General features: G+C 44.1%; 1 protein-coding gene across 1 annotated transcript; it reads left to right on the top strand.

Moving 5' to 3' along the window:
• The first annotated feature begins 313 nt into the window (after positions 1–313).
• Positions 314–1,063, top strand: TPD52L3 (TPD52 like 3). The gene has a single exon (XM_004600339.2). It carries the CDS (start codon positions 314–316, stop codon positions 1,061–1,063), a length of 750 nt encoding a protein of 249 aa, XP_004600396.2.
• Positions 1,064–10,548: the final 9,485 nt, after the last annotated feature.

The following is a 10,548-nucleotide window of genomic DNA, read 5'->3' as shown; positions in this document are numbered from 1 at the left end:
AAAGACAGACCCTGCCGCCCACCGCAGCAGGCGGGGAAATACCCTCTCCTTCCTGAGAGTAATAGAGGTACTGCCTACCTCACAGGGTCGTTGTGATGTCGAAACCCCAACAAGAGTGAGGGTTTCGGCGAGGGAGGTACCAAAGCAGAGCCCCGCAGGATTCCGCTCACCGCTGCCCTGGGGCCGGAAGTCCCGCCTCTGGAACACCGCCCCCCACCTGCTCAGCCGGAAGTGGGTCCCTGCTGGCTAGGCGCCCGCTTCACTGGCCAGTGCACAGGCCTACGGACCAAGACTTCCATTCCACCCGCAAGCTATGGACCCACCCAGCCTAGAGCAGCATCCCACAGGGCAAGAGCCTGACCGTGCACCCTCTGGGCAAGAGTCCAACCCCGCAGGCTTAGACTTCAACTCTGCTAGCCAAGATCTTGTCACCACCAGTTATGACTTCGACTCTTTCTACCAAGAATTGGACCTGGACTCGCTCAACGAAGATCTGGCCCAGTCACTGCCAGGTGCCCTGACCCAGAATCCTGCTGACGTCTTTGAATCCCACCCAACAGCCGGACAAGAGGTACTCACCGAAGCCCAGCAAAAGGAACTCAAAGCAGAGCTCACTAAATTGGAGGCGGAAATTGTAGCCCTGCGCTGCAGGTTGGCAGCTAAGGAGAGACGGTGCGTGGAGCTCAAGAAGCAGCTGGGCCACACGGCTTTGGTGGGGCTGAAACAGAATCTGTCCAAGAGCTGGCAAGACGTTCAGGTGTCCAACGCCTACGTGAAACAAAAAACGTCAGCTGCCCTGTCCTTGATGGGCACTGCCATCTGCAGAAAACTTGGAGACATGAAGAAGTCAGCCACGTATAGATCTTTCGAAGGTTTGATGGGGACATTCAAGTCCAGGGTCACAGGTGGCAGAGAGTTTGGCAATGACTGCCTTTCTTCTGCAGGGAGGGGAAATGACCCTCTCCCGCCTTCAGGGAATGGGAATGATGCCACCCCAGGCAGAGGAGATAATCAGCCTCCGCAGAACAAGGATGACCTCCTCCCCTGTCTGGATCCCGAATGAACCCAAGGTAACTAACTTACAAAGACAAGAACTCCCTTCCCTCATACAACTTGGTGCACCAAACCACATGGTAAAGCTAAACAGGAAATGGAGAGAGTCTGATTTAAGACAAGGCATTCCGGTTTTATAGAGAGATATTTGCTGCTTTTTAGAAAGAAAGCCCACTTTTTTATCTGGTTATTTTACACTAAAGTTTGTAGATGAAATGTATCACTATGCTAGTCTTCCTGGGCTTGCATTTAAATGGATAGTGTGTGGCTTCAGGCGGGATCTTAGGCCAAAACCCAAACTTTTAAAAATCTAGTCTATCAGGTGGCCATTAGGAAGAATATTTAGAATTGGGAAATCTTTTAAAATATTCTTAATTTAGGGCCAGAGAGATAGTATAGAGGCTAGAGTACTTGCCTTGCACATAAACGACCAGGAACCCCTGCACTACGTAAGGTCTCATGAGTCCCAGGAGTGATCCCTGAGCACAGAGCCAGGAGAAAGCTCTGAAAACCATTGGATGTGTTCACTCCCCTCCACCCCCCAAAAAGCACCTTAAAAACTCTAGCACCTGAGAAACTATGGGTGTGACCCAAGAAAGCAAAACAAATCTTCATTTTTAAGTTCCTAATTAAGCAAAATAATTTGTTTCATTTTTGGAGATTGCTAACTACGGGGGTCCTAGCTGATGTTAAAAAATTGTTTTCACCTTGTGCTTTCTAATCTTTTTATTTATAAAAATAAGGGGGTTGAAGTTTAACCCTGTGACAGCATGTCTCTATCAATGAGACATCACCTAAAAAGAAGAAAATTACTTCTCTGTTTTGCAGTAAGTCCTTGTTAGTGAGCAACTGAAGAGCTGCACAAAAATACAGAATCACCAAATTCAAGGAAGTTAAATTTCTGTATCCCTCACTCCCTCACATAGTGCTGGGATTGGAACATAGGGCTTCACATATGCAAGGAAAGTGCAGTCTCTCTGAGCTCATTCCTGTTTTCTAAATCTCTATATTAAGCAACATTTAAGGCAGAATGTTTTTTAATGTGTTTAAAATAAAAAATAAAACAGAATGTCTATCCCCCATAATGTTGATTGTTCCCTTTTGAGAAAACCTGATTATACTTCACTGGTCCACTTGACTCCAAGTCTATCATTATAGCTAAACCCAACTGAGAAGAAATAGAATCCTAACAATGGGAAGTCAGGATAGTGAAAACCATTGGCGCTTGATTTGGTTTGTTCAAATTTTCCCATATCTGATTTTCACTGAAGCTATGAATGCATTTCAGGGTTTTTTTTCCTGTTCCATTTTCAAAATGATAAGACTCACAGATTCTTTCTTTCCTCCATCCATACTTTATGTTTTAATCCTTAACAGACTTTTACTAGGAAGACTACAACCTTTATTGCTTGGATTTTGTTTACAGTATCACACTGCAGAAAATTAGTGTCTCCAATCTAAGATGATGTTCCTGATGTGTTGATTCTTCTGTGTGTTCTCCATACATACCTTTGGGTTTCCTTTAAGAAGAACCAAATATCACGATAAATGCAAAAGCTCCTGATGAACAATAGTCGTAAATATATTACACACTTCACAGATTTCTAAAAATAAAGTTTTACTTGGATTAAAACAGATCATCAACTACTTAGCATTTCCTTTTATTTTGTTCCACTTATCAACCAAAATGTTTTTCTACATTGAATAACTCAGGACAGTCTTAGAGTGTGAAAAAGTTAAAATAGTCCAAAAGGCAAAAGCTTTGACTCCATATGACAGAAGACTTTGTGTTAGAGAAAATATCAGGCTGACATCATGGGCCAAAAGCAGAGTATGTCCTAATTTACTAAGTAATTAAAACAAATGCAGTAATGACTTCCCTAGTAAATTCTCAACTCCTGGGAGCTATAAAGAAACTGTTCTGGGGCAGAACGATAGTACTGTCTTGCACTCAGCTGACTCAGGTTCTATTCCCGGCTTCCTATATGGTCTTCCAAGCCTACCACAGAGCCAGGAGTAAGCTCTGAGCACCTCTGGGTATTCCCCCCTACCCCCCCACACACAAAGGGAAAGAATCTATTTTAGTCACCATTCTAGTTATAGTTATTGTTGAAAACCATGCACACTGGTTTAGTGTAGTTATCTAATAAATACATATTGCAGTAATGAAAGATTGTCACATAGTTGAGAGATCAAATCTTGGATCCTGGAGATTAGCAAAAACATGAGCTCAAGAACAATTTTCTTCTGCTTTTGAATAAATCATTTTTCCTATTTGAAAATAACCTGAAACCCTACTATGTATCAGGCAGTGTCATAAACTCAAAGGCATAAGTAGTAATTAGACATGATCCTTTCTCTCTAGAAACAGATTTCCGATCATTACAATTCACTGCAGTTAGGTGTTACAGTTAAATTCTGTTCCTAAGAAGTCTGTGAAGAAAAGAAGGTTCAACTCGCATTAGCAGATCAGAAAAGAATTCATGTAGGGCAGAAAGCCTCAGAGGTAACTAGGCATTTGGTAGGCAGGAAAGAGTGGGATAATCGGGGCTGGAGCAGTAGCACAGCAGGTAGGGCATTTGCCTTGCACATGGTTGACCCGGGTTTGATTCCCAGCAGCCCATATGGTCCACTGAGCACCAGCAGGAGTGATTCCTGAATGCAGAGCAGAGCCAGGAGTAACCCCTGTGCATCACCGGGAGTGACACAAAAAGCAAAAAAAAAGTGGAACAATACAGAAAAAAATCCAGACTAAGTCATGCAGGAATGTAATGGTAGTGTAACAAGTCACTATGGCTAAGGAGAGGGATAAGAGAGAAATAAATGACTAATCACTTGTAGCACTGTAGCACTATCATCCCGCTGTTCATTGATTTGCTCGAGCGGACTCCAGTAACGTCTCCATTGTGAGACTTGTTACTGTTACATGTCGAATACGCCACGGGTAGCTTGCAGGCTCTGCCATGTGGGCGGGATACTCTTGGTAGCTTGCCAGGCTCTCTGAGAGGGACAGTGGAATCGAACCCGGGTCGGCCGCGTGCAATGCAAACACCCTACCCGCTGTGCTATCACTCCAGTCAGACTAATCACTTGATAAACAATAGCCATTAACATATTACACACTTCACAGATTTCTAAAAACAGCGTTTTTACAAGTTATAGTCTTGCACACTATCTTAGACATAGTATTTATTTTTATAAGAAATGAGTCTCTGAAGTTACTTCATTAGAAAAGTAACCAGGGATGGGTATTCGAGCATTGTATAACTGAGATTTAAACCTGAAAACTTTGTGACTTTCCACATGGTGACTCAATAAAAAAATTAAAAAAAAGAAAGAAAAGTAACCAGGAAGTTTGCATTTTAGAAAGATTACTCTGGTTGCCACAGAAAAAGATTCAGGGAACAAAAGAGACAGCACAGGGCCTTGTAGGACACCCCTGATTCTATCCCTGGTACCATATATGGTGTCCAAGCACAGCAAACAGAGTGATTCCTGAGCAGAGAGATAGAAATAAGCCCTGGAAAGGGGTACACACCCCAAAAAATAATAAATAACAAGCAAAAAAGAAGTATGTCTTCTTTTTCTTCAAAATATTTACCTCACAAAAGTTCCCTAATTATTTCCATCCCTGAATAATCATCCTGCCTTTTATTGATTATTTCTAAGTCTGGTCCCTCTAAATCCAAACCCACCTTTACAAAATCCTGGTCTGGCAAGTTGTAGCCTTAGAAAAATCAGACACCTGCTGTTTGAAACCTGAGCACTCTTCATTCGTAATACTGTAGAGGAACCAGAAAAATGACCATGAAAATTAGCATTCCACTGCAAGCAATTTTTAGACCCTAGCCAGGGCATTTTGTTTCACTGGAATGAATAAAGACAGTGGCACCCAGGGTTCTAGGAGCCAATTCCTATACTCTGATCTCTCCTTCCTCTGAACTGTCCTGCCTCTGAGTACAAATACTTGGCTCTCTTCACTGCAAACTTTGGGCTTGGTGCTGTGGATCTGGTATTAAACCAAGTACTCTGTCGAAAAGCCCTTGTCATTGCACAATGGAATATTTTTTCATTTAGTTTGCTCTTAGTTCTCTGACTTTGTCTTGCTATCTTTCTTTTATTGTTGTGTATGTATGTGTGTGTGCGTGCACTCAGGGTTTACTCCTGACTCTGTGCTTAGGGATCACTCTTGGTGGGCTCTGAGAACATATGGGATGGCAGGGACTAACCAAGGTCAGCCATATGGAAGACAAATGCCCTACCTCCTATACTATCTCTCTGACCCATGTCTTCTTAGCTTTGAAAACCTGATAAGCCCATCTAAATGTGATAGAGATGCACAACTTACACATTTGAAGTCACCAAAATTGGCTAGTGAGCTAATAATTGGCAAAAGATCAGTGATATAAGAGCTAGAATTTACATATCACTTAACCATGATCCAGAAATTATTCTAGTGCTACATCGCCTTAACTTATTTAATCTTCATTATATTTCTGCAGGTTCAGTTCTTTATTATTCCAGTTTTGCAAATTAGGAAACTAAGACTCTAAAGTTAACTTTTTTTTTTTTAATGAAGTAGCAGAGCCATCTTAAGCACCCCTCGAAGCTATGTCTCACCAGCCCTGCCAGAATCTTGATCTTGGACTTTCAGCTTCTAGAATTGTAAGAAAATAGATATCCAGGGCTGGAGCAATAGCACAGCACGTAGGGCGTTTGCCTTACATGTGGCCAACCCGGGTTCGATTCCCAGAATCCCATATGGTCCCCTGAGCACCGCCAGAGATAATTCCTGAGTGCAGAGCCAGGAATAACCCCTGTGCATCACCAGGTGTGATCCAAAGAGCAAAAAAAAAAATAGATATCTGCCAAGAATATGACTCTGCAGTAAAATGTCTGGCATGTAAAAAGCCCTGGGTTTGATCCCCAGCAACATACACATGCACACAAAGAGCAAAAATAAATGCATATTGTTTGAGCCACCAGTCTGTGCTCTCTTGATGGCAGCCTATTAAACTAATACAAGCTCCAAATTTGTATTCAAGAACAACATTCCTGGGGTAAGAGGAATAGTATAGAATATAAAGCATTTGCCTTGCATGCAACCAACCTGGGTTTGATCCCTGGAACCCTATATGGTCACCTGAGCCCAGGAATGATCCCTAAAGTGTAGAGACAGGAGCAACCCCTGAGTACCATAGGGTGTGGCCCTCCCAAAAATATATTATCATTTTGGGGTGATCTTAGAAGGGGCATGGCCAACTCCAACCTTAACAAGCCCCAGCAGTAGCTCCCACACCCCAAAGCCACCCACCTAGCCTCCTGCAGGACTCCCCTGCCTCAGGACTGAGCTCCACAGAGAACCTATCATCTGTTGGTTTCTTTTAAGGCTCTTTTTCATCGTCTGCTGTTGTCTGAAGATTTTCTGCACCTCATCTTGGAGCTCACTGATTCTGTCCTTAGCAGCTGTTACTCTTCTTCTCAGGCCTTTCAGAGAGGTTTTCATTTCACTTCCCAGGTTTTTTCAGATCTGTCATTTCTGCTTGTATTTGTCATTTGTATTTTCCTCATTTCTGCACTCATATCCTCTTGCATTTTATTGGGAGTGAGTTCCACTGTTTCTTTTTTTTTTAATGTTTTGTCTGTCTTTTTTTTTTTTTTTTGATAAATCATCATGTGAGCTCTCTGCTGAGATGTGACCCAAGTGGCCACATGTGTGCAACCTCTCCATTGCTGGATGACCATGATCCCGGAGGCCAGCTAAACTACTTTTGGTACCAGCAGCTTCTTGCAGAAATGTCTCTAGACTGATTACTAAGCCCCATGCTGCCCCAGGAGGGGAAAGGTTTTTCTCTCTCCACTTTTCCTTTCCGGGGGGTGAAAGGCGTCGCGACCGCCATCTTATTCAATATAAAATTGAATCTGATTCAATAAGAAATTTTAAAATTTTTTTTAAAAATCACCATGTGAAAAGTTACAAAGCTTTCAGGCTTAAGTCTCGGTCATACAATGATCAAACACCCATCCCTTCACCAGTGCACATGTTCCACCACCAAGAACCCCAGTATACCTCCCATCCCACCCCCAAACCACCCCCTGCCTCTGTGGCTGATGATTTTCACTTCACTTTCTCTTTACTTTTATTACATCAGTATTTCAACAGAAAACTCACTATTATTATTTGGAATTTTCCCCCAACAATCAGAACTGCCGAAAAGGCATCATTTGATAATTTGTTCTACATTGCTGAGAATGAAGAGAATATGAGGTCGTGTGACTGCAACAGCAGCCACACAGTTTTGGATTTCTGGTATTTTAGTAAATAAGTCCAGAGAGATTTCTGTCAGAAATTACACCATTGCAAGCTTGTACCTCTGTTTAGTTGGCCTTATAAGATGGTGGTCGCCACGCCGCCACCAGGGAAAGCAAAGGCCAAGAGAGAAAAACCTTTCCCCTCCCAGGGAGGCATGGGACCGGGACCTTAGTTCACAGTCTAGAGGCATTTCTTCAAGAAGCTACTGGATGCTGAAAGTAGTTAGTTAGTCTCCAGAATCATGGGCATTCAGGAACGGAGGGACCGCTCGTGTGCGGCCGCTCAGGATCTCATCTAGGCGGACTCCACTGTTTCTTTGAGCTTCTTTTGCATCCTCAGCAATTACATTCTAAATCCTTACCAGAGAGGTTATATAGTACAGAATAACGTTGGTTTGCCCTTCCTCCCTGGCCACTGGGAACTTGTGTTTGCTGATTGCCCTTTCAACCTGTCAATTATCTTTGTCTTCTTATCAGACTGACTTATAAATATTATCTTTCTCTTCTCCTTAATGTCCTTTGCATTATTAGCTATTTCAGAGCAATTGTTTTTTGTATGGATACAGGAAGACAGTTAAAAAGACAAGTCTGTGGCCTGGGAGTTGTTTGACTCCAGGTAATATTACCTCCTGGACATCTGCTCTCTCGACTTAAGCCTCAGTTGCCCTTACTTCCTAGATCTCCAAAGCAGGGTCCCAACGAGGGACTGAATGGAACCAGGGCAAGCAGTGAGCTATGAGCTACCCTGGCATCAAAATGGGCTTGACCAAAGTGCCCTAATGCTTAACCGTAGTTAAGAGCTTGGTCATGGACAAATTATGTCATGATCCAAAAAGTAATAACTAGACTTGGACCCTGCTGGAATTAGGAATGATTTGATCCAGCCTGAGCACTATAGTCTGAGTCTGTAGCAAGATGTCCCAAGGAAAGTCACCCTATAAGGCTAAAAGTGTCTATTACTGTGTCCATACCAAATGGTAAATATTAGGAAGTAGTATTAAAGATGTTAATCAAGTTGCAGGTCTAAGGAGAGGATAAACACACCTTAAGAGCTGTTTTTCCCTTGTGGGAAGCAGGTGGTCGGGAAGACTGGAAAAATACTTTTGATCAAGCTTCCAGTGGGGAGGCGTGGTTGGGGAGGTGTGGTGAGAGGATAAAAAAGAATGGCTGTTAAGGCTGGTGTGATAGCACAGTGGGTAGGGCATTTGCCTTGCAGGCAGCCGACCTCAGTTTGATTCCTAGCATCCCATATGGTCCCTTGAGAACTTCCAGGATTAATTCCTGAGTGCAGAGCAAGGAGTAACCCCTGTGTATCACCAGGTGTGACCCAAAAAGCAAAAAAAAAAAAAAAAAGGCTGCAGAGAGAAAGGGATGGATTGATTGACTGAAGGAGAGGGGATTGAAGGAGAGAAAAGAGAGAGAGACAACAGAGAGAGAGATAAAGGAGAGGAGCAACAGCACAGCAGTAGGGCATGTGCCTTGCATGCAGCAGACCCAGGTTCAATTCCTCCGCCCCTCCTGGAGATCCTGGCAAGCAACTGAAAGTATTTAGCCCACATGGCAGAGCCTGGCAAGCTACCTGTGGCATATTCAGTATGCCAAAAACCAGTAACAACAAGTCTCACAATGGAGACGTTACTGGTGCCTGTTCGAGCAAATCGATGAGCAACGGGATGACAGTGACAGTGACAGTGGATACAGCAGGAAGAAAGAACTGCCTGGTTAGAGAGAGATAGGCAGAGAGAGTGAGGGAGGGTGGGATGAGAGCTGGGAGAGACGAGAGATTGAATAAGTGGCAACTAATCAACAATCAGGTTGGCCCTCATTCTTCCTTCATCCATCCAAGACAACAGCCATCCCAGGTGGAGAAGCGGCTCGAGAGAGCACCGAACGCGGGCAGCGAGAGAGAGCTGCCAGGAGAGGCCACAAACATCATTTCACGTGTAATCCCCGCTCATGTGAGAGGCTTACACAGCCCAAGTGAGCATGAGATTTACATTATATAGCTCATTATTGGGCTGGAACGATAGCGCAGCAATAGGGCACTCGCCTTTCACGCCACCAACCCCTGTTCGATTCTTCCACCCCTCTCAGAGAGCCCTGCAAGCTACTGAGAGTATCCTGCCCGCACGGCGGGGCCTGGCAAGCTACCCGTGGCATATTGGATATGCCAAAAACAGTAACAACAAGTCTCACAATGAGAGATGTTACTGATGTCCACTCGAGCAAATCGATGAGCAATGGGATGACAGTGACAGTGACAGCTTATTAGTACTCATTGGGTCATCTGGGCTAGTGTCTTGACTCACTAAGCCTGGTGAGTTTCTGCACTGCTTTACTATTGTGACCTTTGCAGTTTGGAGTTATTTCTCATGCGTTGTGTGGTTAGGAACCCACAGTTAGGATGTCTTTGTATGATTACAGTGAGTTATGGACAGATGAAGAAATGTGCAGCTGCAGAGCAAAGTGGAGCAGCCATGCTCTCTGTGTGCAGGGTTCCCTGGTACCTGCATAGCAGAATGGCACCCCTTAGTTCAATGCAGAGCCCCAGACACCACCATGCCTACCTATCCTTTTAGTTTTCAGGTCCCATGGCTAGGCAGGGCCAAGTCAGAATGCCTAGTCCTCCCACCCTTCATGGACAGGACTTCCTGGTATCTGTGGAGCAGAATGGCACCCCTGAGCTCAATGCAGAGCCCTTGATGCCACCACAACTGCCTGTCCTTTTAGTTTTCAGGTCCTGTTCACAGAGAACCTAGTCTGTGGAAAGTTTCAGGTACATGGGACTTTTTATTTTTCCTGAAAACTCCAGGCCAAGGCCAGAGTAATAGTATAGTGGGTAAGGTGTTTGCCTTGTACATAGCTGACCCAGGTTCCACTCCCAGCATCCCATATGATCCCCAAAGTACTGCCAAGTACTGCATTCCTGAGTGCAGAGCTAGGAGTAACACCTGATCACCGCTGGGTGTGACCCAAAAAGCAAAAGAGAAAACACACACACACACCAGGCCATCTTGGAGTCAGGATGCGTGACCTCCCCTCTCCTCTCCATACATCTGGAAGACCTGGAAGTCATGCCCATGTCCCACTGCCACAACCAGGTAAGATCATCTACCAGCTTCATTCCAGAGACTCATAAATAAATTCTCAAAAGAGGTTAACTAGCTGCAAAAATTTCTCAGA

The sequence above is a fragment of the Sorex araneus genome, chromosome 1, assembly GCF_027595985.1.
Source record: "Sorex araneus isolate mSorAra2 chromosome 1, mSorAra2.pri, whole genome shotgun sequence".
Lineage (NCBI taxonomy): Eukaryota > Metazoa > Chordata > Mammalia > Eulipotyphla > Soricidae > Sorex > Sorex araneus.
Note: the sequence above shows the minus strand (reverse complement) of the source record. Positions and strands in the feature narration are given on the sequence as shown.